This window comes from Aspergillus sclerotioniger (genome assembly GCF_003184525.1).
Source record: "Aspergillus sclerotioniger CBS 115572 chromosome Unknown BO94scaffold_1, whole genome shotgun sequence".
Lineage (NCBI taxonomy): Eukaryota > Fungi > Ascomycota > Eurotiomycetes > Eurotiales > Aspergillaceae > Aspergillus > Aspergillus sclerotioniger.
The window spans coordinates 1,546,769-1,571,181 of NW_020290991.1; the positions used below are offsets into that span (position 1 = coordinate 1,546,769).

General features: G+C 50.6%; 12 protein-coding genes across 12 annotated transcripts; 7 read left to right on the forward strand and 5 right to left on the reverse strand.

Moving 5' to 3' along the window:
* Window positions 1-278: 278 nt before the first annotated feature.
* On the reverse strand, window positions 279-2,599 carry BO94DRAFT_530072 (putative chromatin remodeling complex subunit (Arp9)). Its single transcript, XM_025610602.1, has 3 exons — window positions 2,534-2,599; window positions 1,118-2,468; window positions 279-1,074 (listed from the first exon to the last, which is right to left on the reverse strand). Exons 1-3 carry the CDS (start codon window positions 2,561-2,563, stop codon window positions 527-529), a joined length of 1,929 nt encoding a protein of 642 aa, XP_025473456.1. The 5' UTR covers window positions 2,564-2,599; the 3' UTR covers window positions 279-526.
* Window positions 2,600-3,068: 469 nt separating this feature from the next.
* Window positions 3,069-3,807, reverse strand: nctB (negative cofactor 2 transcription regulator complex subunit NCB2; the record flags this gene model as incomplete). The annotated part of the gene is made up of 4 exons (XM_025610603.1): window positions 3,713-3,807; window positions 3,624-3,650; window positions 3,238-3,497; window positions 3,069-3,190 (listed from the first exon to the last, which is right to left on the reverse strand). The coding sequence occupies exons 1-4, from the start codon at window positions 3,732-3,734 to the stop codon at window positions 3,071-3,073; spliced, it is 429 nt and encodes a 142-aa protein (XP_025473457.1). The 5' UTR covers window positions 3,735-3,807.
* A 596-nt stretch (window positions 3,808-4,403) lies between these two features.
* BO94DRAFT_530075 (SDR family oxidoreductase) lies at window positions 4,404-5,560 on the reverse strand. The gene is made up of 4 exons (XM_025610604.1): window positions 5,392-5,560; window positions 5,024-5,337; window positions 4,593-4,963; window positions 4,404-4,546 (listed from the first exon to the last, which is right to left on the reverse strand). Exons 1-4 carry the CDS (start codon window positions 5,426-5,428, stop codon window positions 4,513-4,515), a joined length of 756 nt encoding a protein of 251 aa, XP_025473458.1. The 5' UTR covers window positions 5,429-5,560; the 3' UTR covers window positions 4,404-4,512.
* Window positions 5,561-6,808: 1,248 nt separating this feature from the next.
* Window positions 6,809-8,186, forward strand: BO94DRAFT_530079 (NAD(P)/FAD-dependent oxidoreductase). Its single transcript, XM_025610605.1, has 2 exons — window positions 6,809-7,273; window positions 7,322-8,186. The coding sequence occupies exons 1-2, from the start codon at window positions 6,819-6,821 to the stop codon at window positions 8,166-8,168; spliced, it is 1,302 nt and encodes a 433-aa protein (XP_025473459.1). The 5' UTR covers window positions 6,809-6,818; the 3' UTR covers window positions 8,169-8,186.
* Window positions 8,187-8,388: 202 nt separating this feature from the next.
* Window positions 8,389-9,256, forward strand: BO94DRAFT_506148 (zinc finger CCCH domain-containing RNA-binding protein; the record flags this gene model as incomplete). The annotated part of the gene is made up of 2 exons (XM_025609562.1): window positions 8,389-8,827; window positions 8,928-9,256. The coding sequence occupies exons 1-2, from the start codon at window positions 8,527-8,529 to the stop codon at window positions 9,254-9,256; spliced, it is 630 nt and encodes a 209-aa protein (XP_025473460.1). The 5' UTR covers window positions 8,389-8,526.
* Window positions 9,257-9,613: 357 nt separating this feature from the next.
* BO94DRAFT_619787 (uncharacterized protein) lies at window positions 9,614-11,288 on the forward strand. The gene is made up of 3 exons (XM_025616889.1): window positions 9,614-9,819; window positions 9,886-10,493; window positions 10,564-11,288. The coding sequence occupies exons 1-3, from the start codon at window positions 9,711-9,713 to the stop codon at window positions 10,846-10,848; spliced, it is 1,002 nt and encodes a 333-aa protein (XP_025473461.1). The 5' UTR covers window positions 9,614-9,710; the 3' UTR covers window positions 10,849-11,288.
* Window positions 11,289-11,499: 211 nt separating this feature from the next.
* BO94DRAFT_592658 (ankyrin repeat domain-containing protein) lies at window positions 11,500-13,611 on the reverse strand. Its single transcript, XM_025616153.1, has 2 exons — window positions 12,447-13,611; window positions 11,500-12,285 (listed from the first exon to the last, which is right to left on the reverse strand). Exons 1-2 carry the CDS (start codon window positions 13,280-13,282, stop codon window positions 11,610-11,612), a joined length of 1,512 nt encoding a protein of 503 aa, XP_025473462.1. The 5' UTR covers window positions 13,283-13,611; the 3' UTR covers window positions 11,500-11,609.
* A 130-nt stretch (window positions 13,612-13,741) lies between these two features.
* BO94DRAFT_530080 (uncharacterized protein) lies at window positions 13,742-14,657 on the forward strand. The gene has a single exon (XM_025610606.1). It carries the CDS (start codon window positions 13,789-13,791, stop codon window positions 14,269-14,271), a length of 483 nt encoding a protein of 160 aa, XP_025473463.1. The 5' UTR covers window positions 13,742-13,788; the 3' UTR covers window positions 14,272-14,657.
* Window positions 14,658-14,848: 191 nt separating this feature from the next.
* On the reverse strand, window positions 14,849-18,209 carry BO94DRAFT_592665 (putative ubiquitin conjugating enzyme; the record flags this gene model as incomplete). Its single annotated transcript, XM_025616154.1, has 2 exons — window positions 14,849-17,994; window positions 18,050-18,209. The coding sequence occupies 2 exons, from the start codon at window positions 18,207-18,209 to the stop codon at window positions 14,849-14,851; spliced, it is 3,306 nt and encodes a 1,101-aa protein (XP_025473464.1).
* Window positions 18,210-19,149: 940 nt separating this feature from the next.
* Window positions 19,150-20,560, forward strand: BO94DRAFT_530081 (uncharacterized protein). Its single transcript, XM_025610607.1, has one exon. It carries the CDS (start codon window positions 19,247-19,249, stop codon window positions 20,468-20,470), a length of 1,224 nt encoding a protein of 407 aa, XP_025473465.1. The 5' UTR covers window positions 19,150-19,246; the 3' UTR covers window positions 20,471-20,560.
* A 233-nt stretch (window positions 20,561-20,793) lies between these two features.
* BO94DRAFT_506161 (uncharacterized protein) lies at window positions 20,794-22,186 on the forward strand. The gene is made up of 4 exons (XM_025609563.1): window positions 20,794-21,070; window positions 21,122-21,253; window positions 21,302-21,366; window positions 21,414-22,186. Exons 1-4 carry the CDS (start codon window positions 20,879-20,881, stop codon window positions 22,150-22,152), a joined length of 1,128 nt encoding a protein of 375 aa, XP_025473466.1. The 5' UTR covers window positions 20,794-20,878; the 3' UTR covers window positions 22,153-22,186.
* A 117-nt stretch (window positions 22,187-22,303) lies between these two features.
* On the forward strand, window positions 22,304-23,775 carry BO94DRAFT_481725 (uncharacterized protein; the record flags this gene model as incomplete). The annotated part of the gene is made up of 5 exons (XM_025608867.1): window positions 22,304-22,852; window positions 22,896-22,960; window positions 23,005-23,055; window positions 23,097-23,530; window positions 23,630-23,775. Coding segments are annotated over exons 1-5 (1,239 nt in total), but the record flags the coding sequence as incomplete, so codon positions are not given.
* Between the last annotated feature and the right edge of the window lie 638 nt (window positions 23,776-24,413).

Here is a 24,413-nt window from a genome sequence, read left to right on the forward strand (position 1 = left end):
ACAAGGCAGTGGGATTATTGACACCTAACCATGGAACAAGGCTGGCTGAGACAGACCATGGCGCCATGGTAGCCTGGTATTACCTAGATCTGGGATAACGACTATTAGCGGCTCACTAAGTCTGGGAAACTTGATTTGTCGGCGAGCTGACGTGAGGCTACTAGGTAAACTACTACTAGTAGTATCGAGCCCGTGAATTAGATTGTGGGATTGAAGTGGTGATTGGTGGGTTCTTGCAGTGATGAGGCTGAGGGTTATCGGTTGATGTCTGGCCAATTGTGAGCAGTTGGGCGATTACTGGATATACCTAGTACTTAGTATGTGGTAGCATCCCACTAAATCCACTATCCTAGCATCGAGTCAGACTGACCAACATCCAACTGTGGTCGCAGGAAGACTGCTTAGACAACGTAAAGTACATTATCCGAGAACAAAATTAACCATTTTAAGTAGATAACCAGGCCGTCAAAATCCGCTTTCAGTTGATAAATAAACACGCATCAGTTCAAAATGATTCCAATCATAATCACATGGTGTATTCATGGATCGCCGATGGTCCGTTCTCATTATATTCCACCCGGCTCATGAACCCCTTGGAAAGTCCCTGGTCCAGCACAAAAACAACCTTCGACGCAACCTGTGCTCCCAAGAACACCGCCTCCTCCATGCCGTGGCCACTGCTCGGGGCACCGGGCCCACCAGTGGTAGCTGCGCCAGGGGCGTTGGTGTTGCTCTGTTCCTTCCACTCCGGAAAGTATTCTGGAGGTCGCAGAGTCTTGACCGATGTGGGAGTTTGCGAATGCCCGGTCGACCGGTGATGCGACATCGCGGGGTCCATCGACGGTGTGCCTGGCATGGGGTTGTTGGCATGTGTGGCTGCCACCAGCAGTGGGTTCACACCGTGGGCCGCAGGGTGATTCATCGGACCAGGCTGGCCGGAGGGTGCTGGGGTGTTGGTTCCTCCGGTGGGAAGAGGAGTAGAGAAATTGGACGGGATCTCCGAGGTGAACATAGTAGCGGATGGGGAGAGGATGTATTTTTGGGAAATGGTGCCGAGCAGAGATTGCGTAAATCCTAGATTATCAGTAAAGATCTTCACAATGACAGAGCGGCATACCCTTGATTTTGCTGCCATTGCCGACAATGACGAGCGAATCCCAGAGTTCACTTCGCTTCGTCGCGTCGGGCACTGCAAGAATTGTGTGGTGGATCTGAGTCGCGATATCCTCCAGCAGGCCGCCGGTCAGACGGTCCGCCAAGTACTGCTTTGGGGTGGCAGCGAGGAAGCGTTCGACACCGACCTCGATCTCGCGGGACTGACGCATATACCGCCCAGGCCCGTTCGGTGTATCCGTCTCTGGTGCTATCCTCACATACTCCTCGAATTGGAATGAAGCCTTTTCTTTCTTGGAGTTGGGAAGACGAAGGGGCTTGCCGGACTGGTCCGTCCCGCCCTTCTTGGCCGACGCCTTTTCGGCCTTTTCCTTCTCCCGATTGGCAAGGAACTCACTCGTGTTACCACTGACAATGGCTGCGACATCTAGAACACCCTCATCTTCGTCTCCGTCGCCATTGCCTTCACCCTGAGTAGCTCCTGACCCTTCATTCGACGCATCCTTCGAGGTAGATGCCGGGTTAGCACCCTGCCGTGCGGTTGCAGCGGCACCGGGAAGAGGAGTCCCAGGAGGCAACAGCTCAGTAATATTGCTCCGTTTCAACTGCTCGCACATCTCCCTCGAGAATCCCTTCGAGCCCAGAAGCTCCACCAATCTATCCGTCATGTAGTCTCCACCACAGCCTTCCAGCGCGATGCCCCGTCCGTGTTCGTTCACAAGAAAGTCAGTAACAGCCGTGACGTTGACCTTCCCCTTGCCAACATCAACCACCGTAGCCGTCGAGGTACCATATCCATAGCACACGGCAAGGGCGGAATCCATCATGCAAAAGGCGGGCGTCTTGAACTTCTCAAAGACAAACTGTGTGATGGTCTCCCGATCGCGAGCGGACCATGCCGGTTCGGAGATGAGCATGATCGGGGTATGGAAAGGCGGACTCAAGTGGTTGTAAACGTGCGTAAGGAGAGCAAAGAAGCACGGCCAGTCGACTATATGACCGTTCTGGAGCGGATAGACAGCTCCCTCATCGGTTGTCACGTCCTCGTCATAAAAGATCTCGGTTGTCGTTCCCTGCTTGACTGCCCCGTTGGTATCCTGGCCCTCGCTCTTTGGCGCGTCTCCGGGTTGCTCAGTCCCGTCTTGTGTCGACTCAGCATCCTTCATCTCCACATCAGGCGCGGTGGTGCCATTGCTGCCCTTGACTTCCTGTCGGCGCTCGCGGATCTTGTACGGTTCAAATTCGCCCTTCTTCTCGGCGGGGAACATACGCGTGGGGAAGCGAAAGCGGGCGGGCGTGAATGACTCTGGGAGACCCAGTTGCGCCAGGGTCACTTGCGAGCCTAGCGCAATTATCTGGATGGTCAGTCAGAATATACCTTGGAAAGATTATGAAAATCGATGGTAGAGGAATCACGTACGAGAACATGCTCATCTTTGAAGGGCGGCATTCTGATCGGATGTGAAGATGTCGCAGTAGCAAGCTATGCTCCGCGGTGTTTGCAACAGCGATCTTTGCGCGCTGGAGGTTGGGCGGGCAGCCCGATCGGGTTAAGCGCGCCGCGGTCACGGTCCGTGCTGTCTACTTGTACTTGTACTACTACAGAATGCTTGGGGTACCTGCTACGCCACAGGAACGTGACGACATCGCAAGCGACAGGCCAGGCAATACTCAATGCTGTTGTATTCTGAAATCAAATTTAATCATTACCATGGGTATAGTTATTATAAGCGGGATGATACACCCGACCGATACATGCACCTGAGAATCATGCACTTTAATGCAAGCATACCGATCGACTAAAGAGAAGTAAATATATAGCCACTGAATCCCTCCATATAGATATCAAGCAGATCCCAAACTCCAATCACCGTCGTAACGTCTCGAACTCCAAACCCAGATCTTCTATGACCAGCATGAGACCAACCGCATTACCCATATGTATAGCTCGTAACCTTCACTCTGGAGCGGCGTGATATTTCTCCGTGGCGGAACGGAACAGCTCCTGTTGCTGTCGGAGTAGCTCCTCCTCGGACAATCCGCTCTGTTCCATTTTGCTTTGCTTCTTCTCACGATTCTGTCCAACTGTCAGCCGGTATTCGCGAGCAGAACCTGGCCACATACCTTCAGCTGCTCTTTGTGTTCCTCCGCGATAGCAAGAACATCGGGAATGTAGTCGCCGAACCCGAGATCACGCAGGGCGCGCTCGACATGTTCGCAGGCGATCGTCTTCTTGGCTTCTTTCTCGCTGATGTCGTTGGCTTCGGAGGAGATCAGGGTGATAAATTCAACGCAGCATTCCATGAGCAGGTCGCGGGCGTCTTTGGAAAACGTCTGGCCGGAGGATGGAGGTAGGATCTCGGTGATGATCTTCTGGACCGTCGCTGTATCGCGATTAGTTATTTACCCAATTTATTGTAATTACCGACGCGAGCAACAACTAGCAAAAGCTCGTTGATATTGAACGTGGGTGGTGGATGCGACACGGAAGAGGCCGCCATCATACACACCTTTAGGAAGCGACAAGTCGTCGTTCGCTGTAAAATCGCGAGTCAGCTTAAATCCTATCGCGCAAATAACTAAACAAAAAAAAACATACACATAAACTCTCGATCCGACATGATGGGCGACAAGCAAGGAAATAAACAAAACGCGTGTCCGCACACTTGGTGGCCGTTCGCAGTAGAAAGTATGTATTGTGACGGTGCGCGGGGAGCAACTGGTATAAATAGCTGCGATTAAATCCCGGCGCGGAGGGACTTGTCACGGAACGGAAGAACCGCGCGGCAGAAACACACCGCTTTCATGGGTTTATATTTTCGGTTCGCAACCTTTTTTTCTCTCCAGTTTCTTCACTCATCCAGTGCTCTCGCACAAGAGTTGAAATGATTTACTCTTGTCAATTGCTCAAATTTCGACATTTTTGAGGACTAACTCAATGGTATGTATTTCACTTTTTTTTGCTTCCTTTTTACTATCATGATGAACCTTGTTGTCGCCCCTATCATACCATAAAATGGTGATTACACTGTCCTAGCCAAACGGACCACTGATATACATTCTCAATCCAAAATTGTCATTTACACAATTTTTTGTGCTTTGCTGACTTTGGAAAAGATTTAGGTGCAGATTCTGCAATCCACAAGTGGATAACCATCTCGGCAAATACCACAACCACACTTTCATTTTAGGTATGCAAATACAATTTTTTCTGTGGTCTACTTTTTTACATGATGATCACCTTACATTCCATGCTAAACATGAAGGCTCACGCCTAATGCTTCTAAAATGTAACCTGCTTTTCATCTTTCGACTGACTTGTATTCTATTCTTCATTACGTTCTATTGAGTTTGTCGACGGTATATACTGACTGTCTTCATCAGAATAGCTAGCCGTAATCACTGGAAAGCCTCAAGAGTCTTGTCGTTCCATCTAGTTTCGTTAGCTTGTCATAATGAGAAGAAATTTTCCTACTCACGTGAAGAACTTTCCACTCAGCTCGTTAGGAGCATCTAGAACCAGCTTAGCCATAACATGGCCCGGCTGCTCTGGCTTGAGAAGCTTGCCCTCCTTATGCACCGTCGTAAACTTGGCATGCATCTGCGGCTCCAAATTCGTAACATGAACCTCGCGCAACTCCCGCTGCATCTCGGTATCGACCATGCCGGGCCGAATAGAAATCGTCGTGACCTCAGGCTCCTCGTCACCCAGGCTCAAAGCAAGATGGTTCATGGCCGCCTTGGTCGCACCGTAAAGAGCCCAACCCCTGTATGCCGTAACTGCCGCACCCGACGATGTGAAGATGATTTTTCCCTTAGATTCGCGAAGCGCGGGAAGACCGGCTTTGATCTATCCACATCCAGCGTTAGCTAGCTTTCTCTGCCGCATTGAAAACTCAATCAGACTTACAAACGCAACGAGACTGATAAAGTTCACATCGAACCCGGACTTCCATTCTTGCGGATCCGCATCAATCACTTTTCCCACTTGGCCGAGGATGCCGTGGTTCAGGACCATGCCGTCCAGACGACCGAAGGACTTGAGGGCTAGGTCGACGGCCTTCTGACCGAGGGAAAAGTCGGACAGGTCGCCATTTAGAACCTCCACTTGCTTGCTGTATTGTTCCTTGAGCTGCTGGAGAGGTTCGCGGCTGCGGGCGATCACGATGACATTGTGGGATTGGGGCGCGGTGAGGAGGTATTTTGCGATGGCGAGACCGATTCCTGTGATTGTGTTAGTGCTGCAATTGGAGGACTTGGGCAGATGGGGGAGATTACCTCTGGAGGCACCGGTGACAATGATGGTCTTCGACATGGTGCTTGTGTTGTGCAACGGGGAAAGATGGGTGGTGGGACAGGAATTGAGCTGGTTTCACGATCGTGGCCAGATGCTGCAAGACATTTGAGAAAATCGCGGGCTTTGGCGGTGATGTAATGAGGGGAACGTGGGGTTCTGCCGATTCCTCCGCTTATCCGCCATGCACAGAACGTTTGCCTAGTACTACTAGTATGTACGTGGTCGATGGTGGGACTTGAAGGCGCTCTAGATTCTTCTCCGGGTTTTATTCTATATTGACTATGAACGACTCAGAAAGCTGTGATGAAATTGTCGTATTGTTGCATGTTCTTGGCGTATATATCCCAACCTCATGGCAGGGCTTGCTACTTTGATCTACAACCCTGTGTAGTTTACCAATATTCTAATCATAATTGACGTACCTGGCATAACCGCTTAGTATATGCATTTTGAGCGCGGTGCCATTGGTTACAGATTGCCTTCCACCTACCAGGGATCCAGCACCCACGCAGTAAGCATCATACTTCCACCTACTCATGTCTCTCAAGTTGCACCACTCGAGGCATTCCAAGTACCTTCCAGAAGGAAACCTCTTTGCGTATATTTACATTCTCGATTTGCTGACACCCGAAGTCCGATTGTAGAGAATGGATTCATGAGTTTGCCGCAGTCTCGAAGAATCCGCGGGAACCTTTTCCGCTGTACCTTGATTAGCACGTGTCGATACACTGTCCACTCCTTGCTTCAGTAAAGGAATTGCCCGATAACGGAGGAGAATATGTTGCGAACAAGTCGGGGTAGCATGAGAGTTGGATCTGGGGACTCCGGGATTTGCTCGGCTGGTGGGCCCGAGCTACCCGAGCTTCGGAACCCCAGCTGAGCTCAACAACAGCACCTCTTGTGACTCCGTAAACGGAGCAGAACTGCTCACTTGAATGCAGCTGAGATGGAGGAACAACCGGCCCGGTCAGAGGAACCGGCTGATGATGTGCCAGATACTAGAACCTGTCGAGGAATCATCAAAGGATGAGATCGATCCACTCGTTATCGCGTGGTTAAGTATGGGTTTACCCCGCTAATCATCTGGATTTACCACATACCCACCCTTATCTATCGATTATAGAAGTATGATATACTCGAAGGCTAGAGAGACCGGGCCGGTCGGAAGAAATCCGGCGATCTGCCAATGACACCGTGGAGGACCCAAGGAGGTCATTCGAAGGGCGTGATCCACTCTGGTTCCTGGATCGAGACCGCCATTTTCGGTAGGCATTTCCGACATAACCGCTCCGTCCATATAAGCTGCAGCATCCGGATGGTGTGCTCGCACATATTCTCTTCTCGAGTCTTCTCTGAGACCAAGCGCTGATTGAATTCTTGACCAAGATTTCCAAATAGCATCATCAAAATGTCAACCGTGATTCTCGGCGGAGGTATCATTGGATCCTCAATCGCCTACTATCTCTCCCAAATCCAACCAGCTGACGATATCCATGTCATTGAGTCATCATCCACACTTTTCTGCTCCGCCTCTGGCTATGCCGCTGGGTTCATGGCCAAGGATTGGTTCGCCCCTACGCTCGCGCCATTAGGAGAGCTCTCTTTCAAACTACACGAGTCCCTTGCTGCTGAGCACGGAGGCGCACAGAAATGGGGATATATGAAGGGTGTGGCGTTGAGTCTAGGATCGGCCAGCAACAAAGGTGGTGCTCGGGGCGACGATTGGCTTCGTGCGGGCACCAGCCGCGCAGAGACGGCTGCAGGGACAACTCAGTATCCCGACCCCGACGTCCCAGAGTGGTTGACCCAGCAGCAAGGCGCAGTGGTGGAGCAGATTAGCGATGCGGAAACAACTGCCCAGGTGTAAGCTTGGAGAATCCGTCAACGAAGGATGATGCTGACGATAATTAGTGATCCCTTGCGGCTGTGCAGATTCCTGATGGACGCTTGCACGTCACGCGGAGTCAAGCTACACCATCCTACTAGAGCCTCGTCTCTCGTTAGAGATAAGAGCGGTGCTATCACCGGCGTCAAGATCGTCAACTTGGACACGAAAGTCGAATCCACGATTCCCTGTACAAATCTCGTGGTTTGCGCAGGACCATGGACACCACAGGTGTTCCGTGACCTGTTCCCATCGTCCCAGATCTCTCTTCCTATATATTCGCTGGCCGGATATTCTCTTGTTCTTCGCTCGCCTAGACACACCCTGGAGCATGAGCAGAAAACGTACGGCGGCGGGAGCCATTCTGTCTTCACGACATTACCCCCATCTTGCGGCTTCAGTCCTGAGATCTTCTCTCGTGAAGGAGGTGAAATCTACATTGCGGGATTGAATACCAGGACACTCCCGCTCCCAGAACGACCAGACGACTTCCACAAGTCAATGGATCAGAAAGAGATGGACAGACTGAAGGGGGCGGCTGTCCGTCTGCTTGGAAGGATTGCAGAGGGCACTGCCGGAGCATCTGACGAAGCTCCGAGCGTTGACGACTTGAAGATAACCCGCGAAGGCCTGTGTTTCCGTCCTGCTTCGGAGCGCGGCACACCTTATGTCGCGAGAGTCGACGACAAATTGGTGGGAGATGGCATGGCCGGCAAAGGCGGCGTGTTTGTCGCCTCGGGCCATGGTCCTTGGGGAATCTCGCTTTCACTGGGAACTGGAAAGGTCATTGCAGATATGGTTAGGGGAGTGCAACCAGCAGCAGATGTCAGTGGGCTAGGTTTGGACGTGACCGACGTCCGGAGTCGGTTATAGAGCATATACAGACTTGACAAGCACAGCCTCATGACAACACAATACGAGCGTAATGATTCAAAATAAACACCCATAAATCCAACAATCCAATCAAGTAGTGCTCTACAAAGCAACGGAGCTAGCCCTCGTCGCCTCAGGCACCAACCAGAAGCTTCTCCGAGCTTAGTCATCGCAGCCGCCACGAGATCGAAGCTCTCCAGAATCTGCAATCAAGAGCTGGGGAAACTCGTTGTACGAACAATCCGCCTGCGCCATTTACCTCTCCGCCCCCCGAATCCCCTTCACCTCAATCTCCATCTCCCTCTCACCTACCAACCCCCATTCCTTTCAACCGAACACGCGCAACACATCACCAACCATGGCCAACTACCTCGCGTCCATCTTCGGCACAGAGCAAGACAAAGTCAACTGCTCGTTCTACTACAAGATCGGCGCGTGTCGACACGGCGACCGCTGCTCCCGAAAGCACGTCAAGCCTTCATACTCCCAGACGATCTTGATGCCAAACATGTACCAGAACCCGGCGTACGACCCGAAGAACAAGATGAATCCGAGTCAGCTACAGAACCATTTCGATGCGTTTTATGAGGACGTGTGGTGCGAGATGTGCAAGTATGGTGAATTGGAGGAATTGGTGGTTTGTGATAATAATAATGATCGTGAGTTTACCTATACCATACTATACTATCCCTCGGTTCGTTCGGGGGGGGGGGAAGGAAGAGAACAACATGGCTAATGGGTATATGTTTGTTTGTGCAGATCTTATCGGAAACGTCTACGCACGATTCAAATACGAAGAAGACGCTCAGGCAGCCTGCGATGCTTTGAATTCGCGTTGGTACGCGGCCCGGCCCATATACTGTGAACTATCACCGGTGACGGATTTCCGAGAAGCGTGTTGTCGGTTAAATAGTGGGGAGGGATGTGTACGTGGCGGGTTCTGCAATTTCATTCATCGGAAGGATCCCAGTAATGAGTTGGATCGGGATTTGAGGCTTAGTACGAAGAAGTGGCTCAAGGAGCGTGGTAGGGATGCGAGAAGTGTTAGTCGCAGTCCTAGTCCGGAGCCTACTCGGAGGAGGTTCTAATTGGAGTGGGATTGGGTTGTTGCTTTGTTGTTGTTATGTATGCGGCGTTGGGGAGAATTAACTGATCAGTCAGATGTATTCATTCCGCTTGTTTTATTAGTATATGTTGTGATATCAACTGAATGCGTTTATTCGAGAGGTAATTATGGCTTGGTATCTTGCTAAGAGTGTATTAATGATTGGAATGGCATATTGTGGTTACAGTATGAGTATGGAGTTGGAGTATCAATGAAAGTAAGTAGATTCCGACAAAGAAGTAAGAACACACACAGTCTTGGCACCCTGAACCAATAACGCGGGGCCTGGCCTGTCCGCGGCGTGTCAATCGCGTCGTCGCCCGTCGCATCATTTCTTTGTCCAGACCAGATCCATCCCCGCACATCCCCAACTATAAGATTCTCATTCCTCGCCCTACACCAATCCCCATCCCCCAACCCTATACACAGAGAATAAAATGGACTACGACGACAGCAACCGCGCATTCCTGCAAGCCTTCATGGCCCGATCCACCCTAACCTTCTCCGAAGCAAAACCCATTCTGGCAACCATATACTCCATAAAAAGTGCCCCTACACCCCCCTCCTCCTCCTCACCCCTAACCCAAAACTAACCTCTCTTCAAAAAAACAGACAACGAACCCACCCCTCCCGAGACCATCACCCCCGACGACCTAGAAACCTACATCGCCTCCGCCAACAGCGCCATATCCCCCTTCGACCTTGAAATCCGGAGCCTACTACCCCAAATCGAACTCGATAACATACAACAAGACAATACCCCCGCACCCCCAGAACGAGTCTACGCATTAGTCAACACAACCAGCGACGCCCTCACCCAACTAGCAACAACCCACTCCGTAGATGAAATCGCCTTCGTGAAACGGCTTCTGGATGCGATGTTCGAGACCTACAACACGAGGAGGCAAGAGGCAATGGTGATAAGTAGTATGCAGGCGTTGCAGTTGGCGAAGGTATCTGGGGAGGCGAGACGGGAGTCAACACAAGGTGGAGGTGCAGGGGCAGCGCAGTCCCTGACCATGACGCAAGCGGAAACCGTCCTTAGACAGTTAATTGAGGAAGGGTGGTTGGAGAAAAGTAGAAGGGGGTATTATGGGTTGAGTCCGAGGGGGTTGATGGAGTTGAAGGGGTGGTTGGTGGCGACGTATAATGATGAGGGGGTGGGTGTGAGGGGGAAGAGGATTAAGAGGTGTGAGGCTTGTGGGGATGTTATTACTTCTGTGAGTTTTCTTTTATCTTTTTTGGGAGGGGTGAATGGGGTGGGTGTGTTGGCTAATGTGGTGGTGGTAGGGTCAACGATGCGCAGAGAGGGATTGTCCGGGACGGTTACACGATCATTGCATGCGGAATTTCTTTCGGATGCAGAAAGCCCAGGTTTGTCCGGTTTGTAGGATTCCTTGGCCCGGGGATAGGTTTGTGGGTGAACGGGCGATTACGAGGGAGCAGCAGGCGCAGAGGAGTAGGAGGGCTACGAATGCGAATCCGGGGTCGAGTACGCGGGTTGAGTTGCCGGAGTTGGATGTTGAGATTGATGGTGAGGAGGGGGAGGCTGAAGAAGAAGGGGAGAGTGATTGAAGAGGTTAGTTTGGATTTGGGATAGATGATGTATGGGCGCTACGCTGAGATGCGAGTGGCCACGACGCTTCAGGATGCAGACGATACGGCATCGGGCTTCGAGAGGGCTATAGGCCCGACGGGTCTTCCGGAGATAGACTGAGGTTCTCCTGGGTGCCGCCTTTATCTGACGCTCAGTAAAGGGCCGAGTGGTCCCAGGGAGACGTTTGGATGGCTACATGCCCGTGTGGTCGAATGCGGACCATCACGTTGGGCACCACTCACGACGATCAGAGGGTTGATGTCGATGATATGAACGGATGAGGATGACACTGATACAATTACTAGAGATCACAAGCAATGTATCATACCTTTGGGTACTATTCTATCTACCATACTGCTATGTCTGGCTACACTGATGAACCCCTTACAGATAATCTAAATCTACTACATACATACTGATGAAGACTCAATTAAATTAACTGTCATTCATAAAACTACATGACATTCATGGTTCAGAGTACTTTTCCCTCCATTAACACCACCATCTGCGAAATTCCATCCGTCCCATCCCATCCATCTCAACCCAGTTAGATACAACCTCCCTCTTCGCCCAGCAGATAAACATAAATCCCTCACCATTAAAAACCACCCACCCAGTTCCTTCATGTTCCACAACTAACTTCTCCGCAAATCCATCATCACCATCATCCATAACAACAACTTTTGAAACGTATCGAGAAACAAGGGTAGCTCAGCTCAGCTCAGCTCAGCTCAGCTCATCACCCCCTAATCTTCAGAAAAACATGCTTCTCCTCCGCCCTCTTCCTAGCCGTCATCCCCGAATTATCCTCAACATCCACATCGGCCCCATACATCATCAACACATCCACCACCGCAGCCCTACTCTCCCAAGCCTCATTAAACCCCCATCCCTTCGTAAGGAGAATATTCAACGCCGTAGCCCCGTTTCCATCCGGCTCGTTCACATCAGCCCCGAAACGCAATAAAGCCACAACCACGTCCACGGATACAGTGGCTAGTCCGTCAACGGCCCAGTGCAGTGGGGTTGTGGAGTGGAGGGTAGTATTGCTAGTGGCAGAGTTGGGGTTTCGCTTCAGATACACGTTGTCAGCGGTAGTGGATTTCACGTTCAGGTTACTGCCCTTGATGAGAAGGAATTTGACGACGTCGATCGAGCCGGTTCGGACGGCGAGGTGCAGGGCTGTGACGCCGTCGATGGAAGCCGCGGTCACGTCGCTGCCTTGTTCGATGAGGTATTGCAGGACCGGGAGACGGAGGGGTTCCTTTGTGGAGTCGACTTCGTCGAAGGCGTACATGAGCGGGGTGTGGGCGTATTGGTCGACTTCGTGGACGTGGGAGAGTCCCGTGTCGAGCAGGTATTGGAGGATGGGTTTTTGGAGGCCCCAGGCGGCGTAGTGGATTAGGGGAGTGAGTCTGGGGTTGGGGAGGGTGTCGGGGGGAAGGAGGTGTAGATGTGTTTGAAGATTTCTAGGGTGCCGTGGCCGGCGGCGTATTGGACGAGGTCTGGTTCGGAGCCGTTATCATCAGAGGGTCTGCCGCCGGTGGCGAGGAAGGGGGTGATTAGGAGTTTGAACATGTCGAGGCTCTGGCTGTCGATGGCGCGGACAATGTGGTAGTTGGTGACATTTGGTTCGCGGATGAGGAGTAAACAGGTGACGTCGATTAAGTTGGAGTTTCGACAGGTGATAGAGAGGAGTCGGTCGAGCTCTTCTTCTCTGAAATTGATGCCGGCGTTGAGGAGCAGCTCGGCCACTTTGGTGGGGGTGGTGTCGCCTGGACCGCCGATACGTTCGTCGAATGGCTTCATGCTGAACCCGCAGGCTTCAGATTGGATAGCCTCGCAGAAGGCTTGTTTGAGGGATTTCTGGGGGATGGTGTTTATGGGGAGCCAGAGGCGTTTGTATTCCAGGAGTAGGACCAAGACGTCCGAGTACCATAGTCTGGAGGCGAGGATGATGGCTTCGGGGAGTCCCTTGGAGGGTCTGTGGTCCTGGGGTCCGTATAGGAAACACTCGAGCATTTTCTCGACGACTGCTAGATGGCCGTTGCTGATGGCGTCTTCGAGAGGGGTTCGCCAGTCTCTAATGTGCTGGGGAGCCGGGTCAGCCCCCGTGTTGATGAGGAGGGCGACGAGCTCGGCGTTTCCTTGGATGGCGGCGTAGTGGAGAGGGGTTTTCCAGCGAGAAGCCTTTTCGTCTTCACGGACAATGTCTTGGTTTGCTCCGTAGGAGATGAGAATGGAGATGGTGTTTAGGTCATCGGGATCGTGAATGACGGCTCTGTGCAGTGCAGAGTAGCCATCTTTATCGTATTCGTTGACGCTCTTTCCAGAGAGGATGAGCTTATTGATGAGAGGGAAGTCACGGTCTTGTGCTGCTCTCAAGAACTGCACGGGAGTAGGTGTCTCCATGATGTGAGATATTGTGAAGAAGTAGAGGAAGTATGGCAGTTGAGGTGATAGATTATAGAAAGAGAAAGCTGGAGAATTTCTACAGCCATTCTGATTCACTCTTTTCTGCCAGCCATCAACACAGAAGTACAACGTATTCACGTAGTCTGAAGGCGGTGACGTCTGTCCGATACAGTAGTATGTATGTTGTTTTGCACTCGGTGAAGTTTCCCGTTAATCTGGTCTGAGTCCAGTGCAATTCCATGCCATATGGTATATGGCGTGATTTGGGCGATGCCATGGCGTGAGAGGTATCTGCCTGTTGCCAAGGAAGCAGCCACAAGTTGAAGTCTCCAACTTGACGAAACAGAAGCAGAAAAGTAGTGATTCTGGGAAGAGAAGTCGTGCCGATATTCCATATCCTCAGGCCAACAACGCCGTAGCCGCCAGCCAATCGCCTCTCGGCGGCTGCCACTTTATCCCAACCACATCTCTCAACAACCATCAACGAAAAGACAGTGTCCAGCATGGCAGAATACTCCGTCTACCTCATCAAAACCCACCTGGCTATACAAGACCCCGACCTGCCGTCTCCACGCTATCATACCACGATCTTCGTCGAAACAGACCCCATCACCGGGTCCGGTCACATCCACGAAGTCGACGGCGATATCACCTCAAGAGAAGGGATGCACTATCATAGCAGATCTGCTCCTCGTCCAGAGACCTCTGACACATTCTTCTCTCGAACACTGCTTGGTCACACACCCGCAGCCGGATATCCAGAGACATGGGACACGGTATTGAAAGCGGTGCCACCTCCACCACAGCAAAAGGCATTCAACATCAAGCGAATGCAAACAGAGCCATTCAAAAGTTTATCGCCATTGGTGTTTTATGAAAATGGTGAGGAAAGAGGGCCGTTGATGAAGTGCCCAGAGTGGGTGGTTGACAAGGCTATTCCGGTCCTGAAGGAAGTGGGCTGTTTACAGGTGCCGCCGGGCTTGTGAGTTTGTCAGCGCTTGGTGAATGCTTACGGTATTCATCTTGTGTCAATCTTCTAATGGTGTTGGCTATGGTGATTGGATTGTTCTGGACTGCACTGGAGCTGTGCAAACGGCTCTGGGCAGGTGGATTGGGAATGCACTACTTGCATATTTAGTCCTGCAGTTCGCTCTTTATGTTGTTTGTCAACATACTATCTCTTAAATAAAGAGCACAAAAGAGCCAGGATATGCCTGGTATAGTCTTATTTCCATCTTAAATTCATCTCACAACTCATACGGAGGACATGGCGGGATTACGATGGATACTTATTTGGATGAGACAACAGACCAAGCATGTGCTATGGAAGTGAAAGGAAGGGGCTAGAATTAAAGTAAACGATAATATAACCGTCGGATACTATTACAAACTTGATGGAAGCATACGAGCTACTGTTACCCGGTATACTGTTAATAGATGAAGCTATGGAATTGAATAGTGCATTCTCTCCTAAGTCCTAACTAAACCCTTGAAATCCCAACGCAGAAATACTTAAGAGCAAATTCCATAAGATGTCATTCAATCATCAAACTCCGCAGCACATCATGCCTGCTCAATGCGATTGAAATCCTCAGGTACCCTCCAACCATGACTCTGGCATGCTCGCCTGTAGGCAATCACCGACTCGCCAAAGTTGTAATCTCCAACATTGTCAAGCCGTGCAGGTCTGGGATCTACCGAGCAAAGCGCCAGGCGCACCTGCAAAAGTACACTCTCCATGGACAGGGTCGGCATCCAGCCTGAGCTCGTGAGCAGCTCCATGCACATGGCTCCGCCAATGGTCACATGGCCACCACCACCGTTCATAAACGGGACGAAGTGCGGACGAATGACCCGGAAAAACGGTGGAGAGTGGGGAAACTCAGGCGGGAAGCGAATCTCCATGACGATACTTGTGAGCTCGTTTTGTTTGAGATCTTGAGCTAAGGGCAAAGAAGGGTCAAAGCTATGGAACTCGACAATCCATTGGTAGACGGTGTTGACCAGCGTCGGATCAACGTACCACCCGAGTTCATGTAGGGGCTCTCGATCCTGGACCTTTAATACATCCTTAAGATGTCGCTGTAGTGACTGGGTCGCGGTTGTGGTCGCGTAACTTGGTGCCCCCAGGAGCTTTAGGGAACTTGTTTGCAGGGTTCCAGGCCGGAAGTCAGTTTTGGGCTTAGAATCTGCTCGGGTCTTTCTCTTCACGACCGCACGGTCCGGCTCAGCGGCTTCATTTTCCGAATCGGATTGGAGCAAACGTAGGTCATCAGCCAGGGTCGCCACGCTATCGCAATCGTCACTTGTGTCCGACGTCTTGGACCCCGAGTTTGGCGACACCTTCCTCTTTTTGCTGGCACGAGTTGGTGCTTGCTTGTTGGTTTTTTTTTCACGGGAGCTCAGGGCCGATATAGGAATAGAAACGGGAGTATGGCTGATGCCCATGGGGGTATGTTGTGGGTCCTGTTCGTAGACCTTTGATGGTTTGGACTTCTTTCCCCCTTGAGATGGGAGATCCTCGCCTGAGATAAAAAGGTACCGTGGCTGGATCCAGTCCAGCTGAGAAACAACGTAACAGGGATTGCAGCATACAAATGATTGGGGCGAGTTGACTACCTCATTCAACGAAACGGCGGACCTGATGCCCAACAGGCTTTGCGGCCAGTTTGCCACGGATGTGTTGGAGGCAGTGTAACCCTGTGATTCAGCCATGGTCTTTGCCATATAGACCCCATTTCCCATCGAGCGACCATGCAACATTTCATCGAAATTCAATCCCTGTCTCACGATGCTATGCCAGTTATAAACCGGACTTCCATGCCAAGCAAAAATGGTGGGAAATTGCTTCGCCGGGCTGCTCTTGACTGCTTGGATGAACCGGGCTTCTTTATCTGGAGAACCCTGCGCGAGCCTGAACTGCATGTAGTTACCCATGCCTGTCACCTGATAATTGGGGTCATCATCGTGTACAATGCATGATTGGTTGGAGGCAACAATCCACCGCAGTACAGAGAGCGCGGATGGACAAATTCTCTCGGTCCAGGATGCAAGAGGTTTATTTTGCTCAGGCCTTGGACCGCTTGTAATGAATGACTTCATTAAGATAACATCGGGAAGCGTGTCGAGGAGCGCCGTGACAGCATGCTGCTTCAGCTGGGCTGACAAGTCATCAAAATTAGCACGGTAAGGCATAAATTGCACTTTCTCCCATTGCCGATGATTACTTTGGTCGCCAAAGCCTGTGGAAATTGGCTGCGAAAGCTGTATCAGGTTGTTCTGTGTACTCAGCACTGTACAACTGAGCGATGGAGTGTTGATCGAGGAGAATGAATCATTGCCCGCCTTGATGGCAACCCATTCCCCAACCTTGAGGTCGTGTCTTGCTCGGATGGACAGCGTCATCTTGTCAGGATCCAATGTCGCATTCCGAGGCTTCGTCCCTCGGCTCATCGGGGCCCCCCAGGGGACCTTCAAGTCGAGTCCTTGGGGGAAATCGGATAGCTTCCCCGCCCAAGCTCTCGCATAAGCAAAGCTAACGAGCATATCGACCACGTACGGTTGGGAGGTGATTTCCCATTCCAGCCTTGGGCCCATGCCAAGTTGCATGTATTGGTACAGACACAACGGCTTGGAACAAACGTACGGCTTCAGTGCCTCATAGCCGGCGTCTATCTTGCAGTGGCAAGTAAGACAGAATTCCGTACACTTCACAAACCGACGAAGGGCATACTGCATAGCAATCAGAGGCAGGGATAGTCGGGATGATTTCTTCGTCTGTCGGAGCTCGTCCCCTTTGACGAAGCTTGGCGTGGAGTTGTTCCATTCCTCAGGAACACGATATTTGGCAAGAAGAACATCATTGGCTTTTAGTTTCTTCTTGCCCTGAGCATCATTGTAGTACAGCTCCGCTCCTGTCCACGAAAAGCCATGTTCCAGTCGGTTTCGTATAAAGCCCAAGAAGCGGGTATTGAGCAATGTCTCCATTGGCTCCGTGATGAAGGTTGATTTAATGGCAGATTTTGGCGTAGATTCTGACACGCTGGGGCATAATATATCATGAACTTTGGCGGGGTTTGCCGTGTCCGGAACCGACAGCACAGTAGGTTTATATGTATCGCAAAGGCCAATGTGCATTTGGAGGAGAGCTGGGCCTGTCTGTGGCTGTGACAGGATCTGGTTCATCCCACGATAACCCCTAGGATAGCGAAGAAGCACTGCCAAAAACTGCTCGGGAGAAACATTCCACATTTGCATGGCATCCTGTGAAATCCCCAGCTTAGAGACGCGGCAGGAAATCGATACCACAAAAGCGCTATCCGGATCTTCCAGATATCCAACTTTAAACCCTGCAGCTTTGGCTGCGCGAAGATCAGCCCGGAGTTGCTTCTTATCTGTTGAATGGGATATCACTGGAGGATCGGTCAATCCGCCCCAGTCCACATCTTCATCGTCACTGCTGGGATCGAAATCGTCCGAGGCCGCGGCGTCATGTTTGGGATCATAATCGTCACCCTCGTCCGAATCTTCCAGAGAGTCTTCCAGGAAAGCGTCATCGATGCAGTCGCAAAAACCTTCTAGGAAAGTTTCCAGCTTGCAACGGTCGAACTTTTTCTGCACGGTGTCTAGAAAGGTGGAAACCGGCTTGGAGATGTTGTCGGTGGTTGCGAACGCAAAGTAGCTGTGCTTGTTGGGGTATTCTGCGACATCTTCCAAGGCAGTCAGCAAATCATTCCAATGAATCATGCGATGGGGTTGAAGTACTTAGAATGGGAACGTTGAATACAATAGGCTCATTATTGAGCGGCGAGCTGTAGGTAAAAACGATGGTACTACCTCCATCGAGACGGATTCGACTGAGGCGAGGAAATTTCCCAGGCAGGGATGCCTCCAAGACTTCGGAGTGGAGATTGTGACGGGGCATACTATCACCTAGAGGCATGATGTGCGTGGATATGTGAGATCACGAGAGAATGCTGGATACCAGAGATATAAGTAGGCCTTTGTGCAACACGCCAATGGCAAGAGATAGAAGTTGTGGGCGTGGAGAAGCAGTGATTCGGAGGTGATTTCCGCGACTGACGGAGGAGTGCAAGTCAGGCGGGGGGAGCCCAGGGAACAAAGGTCTGGCAACACTTCTGTTGACGTCGGCATTCTCATTGTTACATTTTATAGATCCTTTGTACCTGCCTGATTGTGTTGTGGTTTATTCGGGATACAAAGATTATGATTTAATTTAGTGGACTTAATCTAACTGATTCACTTTTTGAAGTCATGTGAGAGGCATCTCCCGGATTCTTGGAGAGATGCTCATTATCTACCACGGCTGGTGCAGCTAATGATGAGATTTTTGGAACCTAAAAGTAACAATTTGCATTATTATCATAGGAATTGGACGAATCCGAAGATTTGTGAGTCATACAACAAAGGAAGGTTCCGTTTCCAAAATGAGACACCATCGGTGTTATTCCAATAGCCTGGATATCCCCCCGGCGTATAGACTGCGGCACCTGACAAGCCCAGAAACTCCCCAACACGAGCTGGCCTGTGCGCAAAGCTTGATGGTTGAGATACTGCTGATTATCCCTAATTAATATTTTTCCAGCAAATAGTCTAGCATGTGACAAATTATTACAGAAACAACAATGTGCATAACTGATCACTAATCAAGCATAGTGTATCATCACGGTGGAACCCAAGTAGTAGATAAGTGGATCGGAGTGGATTTTCCAGTGGGACGACGGGATGCTCCCGCCACTTCCAGAAGAGGCAATCTTTGCGTATTCGTTACGGATCCGTACATCATTTGCTGATCATCTCCAAACCTACCATTAATATCCACCAAAGGCCTGGAACCACTCGCCATAAAAGATGACCGCCCACCCCGAAACCCCGTTTGGCTTCACCATCAGTTCCTCTCGCAGTTGAAGCCTACCATCCCTGGCTCGAGGTCAATTCCAAATGCCTCTCACAGTCTGTGTAAACGACCAACAGCCATGCTATTCTGGAAACGAAACCATCCGAGGTCGCATTACCTTTGAGACTTCCAAGCCGATCGATATTCAGGATGTTCGAGTGACGTTTTCCGGATGCGCCAAAGCGAAGGTACAGAAAGTCAAAGGGTCTGCAGCCCCGACAACTAGCTATCGCAGTAAATGTATGCTTTTCGAAAAGGATGCAATTCTCTGGCACCCGAACGGCGAAACGGTCGTCCCCGGCACATATGAATGGCCGTTTGAATTTGTCTTCCCGTCGCAGGTTCTCGGGTCGTCGAAATGGCCCGAGACGCTCCCTTTCCGCAGCGATGCCAATCATCCGCTGCCGCCGACCTTTGCAGCAGAGACTGCAGATGTTTTACGGAAGCTTACTTGCAACATCGACTACCAAATTCAGGCGCAAGTATTCTCGCCACAGCGGGGATTTCTGGGCAAGAAGCCGCCACTATTCTCTGAAGTCGTGCGATTGAACTTCATGCCCTTCTCCGCGAGATTGGACATGAAGCGAAACAACAACTCCTCGGCACTATATCAGCAACAAAAGGAGCAAGTGTTCAACCTCCGAAGCATGCTTCTTCTCCCGGAGAACAGAGGGAGGAGCTTGAAACTGCAGGAAAAGATTCAGTCCTGGCTTTCATCCAGTCAATTGCCCCGGTTCAGCTTCAAAGCGTCTTTTACCTGCGCTTATCGGGTCATCCAATCTACGCCACTTCCATGTTTTCTAGAGATTACGCCTCTTCTGGAAGACTCTTCCGTCACTTCCCCTCCAGAAATCCTGATGCAATCTTTGTCTATTACTGTGCTCAGCCAGACTGCCGCTCGAGCTGCACCGTCTTTGATGGGAGCCCTATCAGGCCAAGTAGACGAGCGGATCGAGATATTATCCAAGACTTCCCTCGGTATGCCTGTCTCGGGGACAGTGGACTTGGCGCAGGTGTTTGGTCCTCTGATATTCCGGCATACGGAGGTATCCTTTGGCACATTCAACATCAGCCGAACGTATCGATTGTGTGCAACCTTTGTTTTTGAATGTGCGGGAAATATGAGGACATTTGATGTTACGGATATCCCCATCACTATATTTGCGGACTTTGGAGAACCAGACAAGATACAAAGCTCTGTGGAGCACTCCCCGCCATCATATACATCGGGTTCTATCTTGTCAACGGAGACATTGGAAGAATCCTGATTTCGGATTGGATGCTAGTGAAGACTACCCCTGACAAATTTTCTACGCTTATATGTTTAACTCCCTAATAAATAGAATTCAATAGATAGGGTCTTTGTATTCATAAGCAAGGTTCAGGGAAGAATCGCAGATGCTAAGGCAATCTCTCATATCTCCTATTTATGGGTGGTGCGACCGCAGGAATGAATACCGACTAGTGCTTACCGGTTCGCTTGTTACTGGATTAGGCTAAGAGTGTCTGAGACGGCGCCTAGCCGAGGCACTTGACTGGCGGTTGTTGTTCCATCACGCCAATCCAGTCACCGTGCATTGAATCCCCGTGCAGCCGGCGGAGCTCTCCTTCACCTTTCTGTTAAAACGCGGGGTCCATGGTCGCATTCTGAATATCTCCAGATTGTATCTGGCACTATGGTCTCTTCCGGATCCCTTGTTAGGTTGATCCCTCCATCACGTCGGAGATCTTCAGCTGTGCTCATTCCATTCTTCGTTATCCTTGTTCTGCTCTGGTTATCGGTTCAGTGGAGCAATACAACGAGCCAACCTGTTGCACGCGAAGCTGTCATAGACCCTTTGGACGCGATCAAAAATGATACCTTGGGGGTATGCGAGTCACCAGTCATTAGTCATCTGCTCGATACTGACAATGACTAGTTTGAAAAGATTTTTGTGATTGATTCCCCTCAACGTCCTGACAGACGCGATGCGATTGTTCTTGGCTCGTCGGCCACAGGCTTCCATGTCGACTTCATTGACGAGATAGTTTACAACGAAGATAACATCAAGGTTTGTCGCTATGGGCTCACAAAGTAGGTCTACTTATGCTTTAGATAGGAAAAAGGGCCGACGGACCGTGATGAGATTGCTGCTTTCCGATCGCACATAAATGTCGTGCAGAGGTAGGCCTATGGTACCCAGTCTTTCTACAGTATCTAATATACTCTAGGATTGTCGCAGATAGACATGAAAGTGCACTGATATTCGAAGACGATGTTGATTGGGATGCCAATTTGAAGACGCAACTCAGGGGATTTGCACAAGGTGCTCTGAAAATCCAAAATGGCAATGCTTCATATTCACCATATGGAGATAGCTGGGACCTTCTCTGGCTCGGTCATTGCGGTGTGAAATGCAACGCCTCGTCCCCGGTCCAAGTCATGCCTCATGACATAACGGCGATTCCTCCTCAGTTCCTTCCACCATATTCGTATGATGCTCCCAACGGCGCCGGAAACCATGTTAGAATGACCTGCAAGATGGAAGAAGCAGCATGCAGCGGGGCCTACGCTATCACCTATAGGGCATCACAAAAGATCCTTGCTACTTTGACATTGTCCACGGACAAGCGGGCTGTAAAGTTCGAAGGTCTACTCAGTCAGCTTTGTCGCAATGGCTCGCTCGAGTGTTACTCCTCTTACCCATCGTTGATTGGAAGATGGAACTGGACTAGCCGTGATTCAGGTAAACCCGATAGCACCCAGGACTCTGATAGTCATACATCCCTTTCGATGGGCGCCATGTATAGTACTTTGCAGAATATTGGCCGTATATTGGGCGGAGAATCTCGCGTGCAAGCGACGGTCGATAACGCTTTAGTGCCGGAACTTAACCCCGATCTCTACGAGGTACCATATGCTGTACTTAAGTGGGCGGACAAAAAGGGGGGACATGAGAAGCATATCTGATGTACCTAGATAATTAATGTTAAATGGATTTACCACCACCGGTATCGGGACAAGGGCCCGCGTAGACAAAGAATCCCTGCCGCTCACTAAGCAGGGCACGTGTTCCAAGAAACCAACGACAGCTGGCTGCACCGCTCCTCATCAACCCACTCACACAATGTCGCAGACAATCTCCAAACTCGAGAAAAAGCGAGCCCAAGATCGAAATGCGCAGCGCGCCGCTCGACAACGCAACAAGGACCGTCTTGCACTGCTGGAGCTCCAGGTCTCGCAGCTGCAAGGCGGCGTTGACAAGAAGCTTTCGGATGAGCTCGAGCAAATGCGCAAAGAGCGCAATGAGTTGCGCACCATGGCCGACCATTTGATGGCGATTGCGGGGGAAATGAAGTCAAAATTAGGCAGCGCTGCTCCTGTTCAAGCACCGATACATGGAGAGAGTGACAATGTTGGTCTCATCAGCTACATCTTCCGCGACTACGAAGCGCTTAGGACGGTTGGATCTACCCCTTTATCGCCTCTCAGTGACACGCATGTTATACTCAATGGAATACTGAATGGTTGGAACGGTCCTGTTAGTAGGGAGGAAGAACCCATCCAGCGCCTCATGGCTCACCTGCATCGCCGGTTCATGCTCGAGCGACCCTTGGCAAGACCAATTGATCAGCTGGCTCTGCTATATCTTGTGCAGATGTCTTTTTTGGTAAGTTTATCGCTACATGTTATGTACATGGCTAATGAGTTAGTTTCTGCTCGCTCAGCACGGAGGTCGCCAGTCGTGGGTGTCGATTCCAGGCTGGCTACGTCCAACGTAAGTGCGTCGCCGCGAACGATTACTTTTTCTGACTCGACAAGACCAGCTCAGATGAACACCCCTCATAATATTTCGATCGACATGCTTCCATGGTATGTGCATATCCGCGGGCCGAATTATCTAACAGTCCAAGGCCACAGTTACGCGTTCATTTGCTTTCTACCCAGGTAAAAACTGCTGTAAGCACGAATACAGAACCATGTGAGACATTTGCAGTCAATGCTCTTCGAAATCTCCACTTTTCGCCGCAAATCAACTTCCAAGATGCGTACGAGATCGGCCTTGACCGCAGATTGACTGTTAGTGCGCAGTTTCAGCAGCATTTTGCTCCAAATTCCGTGTCATGTCCGTTTGCTGTCGACTCGGGGTTTCTCAGCGAGTATCCTGACTTTCGAGGTCTTGTTCCTGAGTTTGACGATCCAGGGAAGGTGAGTTGCCGGTCTCATGGTAAACCTAGCATTCCGCAACTGCAAAGTCTTTCTCCTTTCAGCCAGCCTGGCCTAGTTCTGGGGGCTGGTTCTTTGGAGACAATAACTGCTTCGGATGATGGGAGCTGCTTGTCTCCGGGTAGGCTACATTCCTTCCGCAAGGAGGAACAATCGACTATGAATAGAAATGAGGTATGTCCTATCCAATCCATACTATTTCAAACTGTGCACACACCAGAGGATACGTTCTTACATCAACAGCATCCTCCCCCACTACATGCCAACCACGCGATTGGAGATAACTTCACCAGCGAGCTGAGCGACTATTGGCAGAGCTCAGTGGACTTACTGGCCGACGGCGATCCTGGTGCAACGTGGCTTCTGGCTCATGGGTATGGCCAATCGAATTTGAGTGAATCGTCAATCCTGGATCAGCTGTAGCACAACTTGACACAATGTACATAGCCCATTCTATTCCTCTGGGTATATCCTTAATGAACATAATGTCTAATCAACCACAAATTAAACCATAGCAAAAAACATAACATCACTCCATCTATCCGATCTAGAATCAGGCACTTAAACGCTTACAAACATACCACTTCCAACATTCCCCTCCAGATCAATCCACAATTCTTCTAATTATCCTTTACAGTAAACCAAACCTTCATCCTAAGCTACCATTTTTGACCACAACCACCACACCCACCACACCAACCTCAACCCTTCAACACAACACAAACAACAATCCCCAAACCTCCATCCTCCATCTGAACTACAACATCAAACCCAATAACGCAACCTGGTGTATCCTGGTTGTTGCTGAGTAATGCCTAAACACCCAACACTATCGCATGCCGCAAGGGATCTATGCCTCAGGCACCAACTGCCTCTCAAGCTGGAACACTGACTGGTGGGGCGGCTGTCCGACTCGGCGGTTCGGGCCGTTTGGGCACGTGCGATACAGGTACAGGTACAGCACAAGTACAGGTACATATGTAGAGGTTGAGGGAAAGATAAAA

Bases quoted from the DNA above. Each gene is read 5' to 3' on its own strand.
- BO94DRAFT_530072 (XM_025610602.1), bottom strand. From the start codon at position 2,563: ATGCCGCCCTTCAAAGATGAGCATGTTCTC. The intron at 2,469-2,533 runs GTACGTGATTCC...CTGACCATCCAG, and splicing joins TCAAAGATGAGCATGTTCTC to ATAATTGCGCTAGGCTCGCA. The intron at 1,075-1,117 runs GTATGCCGCTCT...CTGATAATCTAG, and splicing joins CAATGGCAGCAAAATCAAGG to GATTTACGCAATCTCTGCTC.
- BO94DRAFT_530075 (XM_025610604.1), bottom strand. From the start codon at position 5,428: ATGTCGAAGACCATCATTGTCACCGGTGCCTCCAGAG. The intron at 5,338-5,391 runs GTAATCTCCCCC...ACACAATCACAG, and splicing joins TGTCACCGGTGCCTCCAGAG to GAATCGGTCTCGCCATCGCA. The intron at 4,964-5,023 runs GTAAGTCTGATT...GGATGTGGATAG, and splicing joins TTATCAGTCTCGTTGCGTTT to ATCAAAGCCGGTCTTCCCGC.
- BO94DRAFT_530079 (XM_025610605.1), top strand. From the start codon at position 6,819: ATGTCAACCGTGATTCTCGGCGGAGGTATCATTGGATCCTCAATCGCC. The intron at 7,274-7,321 runs GTAAGCTTGGAG...GACGATAATTAG, and splicing joins GCGGAAACAACTGCCCAGGT to TGATCCCTTGCGGCTGTGCA.
- BO94DRAFT_619787 (XM_025616889.1), top strand. From the start codon at position 9,711: ATGGACTACGACGACAGCAACCGCGCATTCCTGCAAGCCTTCATGGCC. The intron at 9,820-9,885 runs GTGCCCCTACAC...TCAAAAAAACAG, and splicing joins AACCATATACTCCATAAAAA to ACAACGAACCCACCCCTCCC. The intron at 10,494-10,563 runs GTGAGTTTTCTT...TGGTGGTGGTAG, and splicing joins GTGGGGATGTTATTACTTCT to GGTCAACGATGCGCAGAGAG.
- BO94DRAFT_592658 (XM_025616153.1), bottom strand. From the start codon at position 13,282: ATGGAGACACCTACTCCCGTGCAGTTCTTGAGAGCAGCACAAGACCGT. The intron at 12,286-12,446 runs GTTCAAACTCCT...CCCCAACCCCAG, and splicing joins GACAGCCAGAGCCTCGACAT to ACTCACTCCCCTAATCCACT.
- BO94DRAFT_530080 (XM_025610606.1), top strand. From the start codon at position 13,789: ATGGCAGAATACTCCGTCTACCTCATCAAAACCCACCTGGCTATACAA.
- BO94DRAFT_530081 (XM_025610607.1), top strand. From the start codon at position 19,247: ATGCCTCTCACAGTCTGTGTAAACGACCAACAGCCATGCTATTCTGGA.
- BO94DRAFT_506161 (XM_025609563.1), top strand. From the start codon at position 20,879: ATGGTCTCTTCCGGATCCCTTGTTAGGTTGATCCCTCCATCACGTCGG. The intron at 21,071-21,121 runs GTATGCGAGTCA...GACAATGACTAG, and splicing joins TCAAAAATGATACCTTGGGG to TTTGAAAAGATTTTTGTGAT. The intron at 21,367-21,413 runs GTAGGCCTATGG...AATATACTCTAG, and splicing joins CACATAAATGTCGTGCAGAG to GATTGTCGCAGATAGACATG.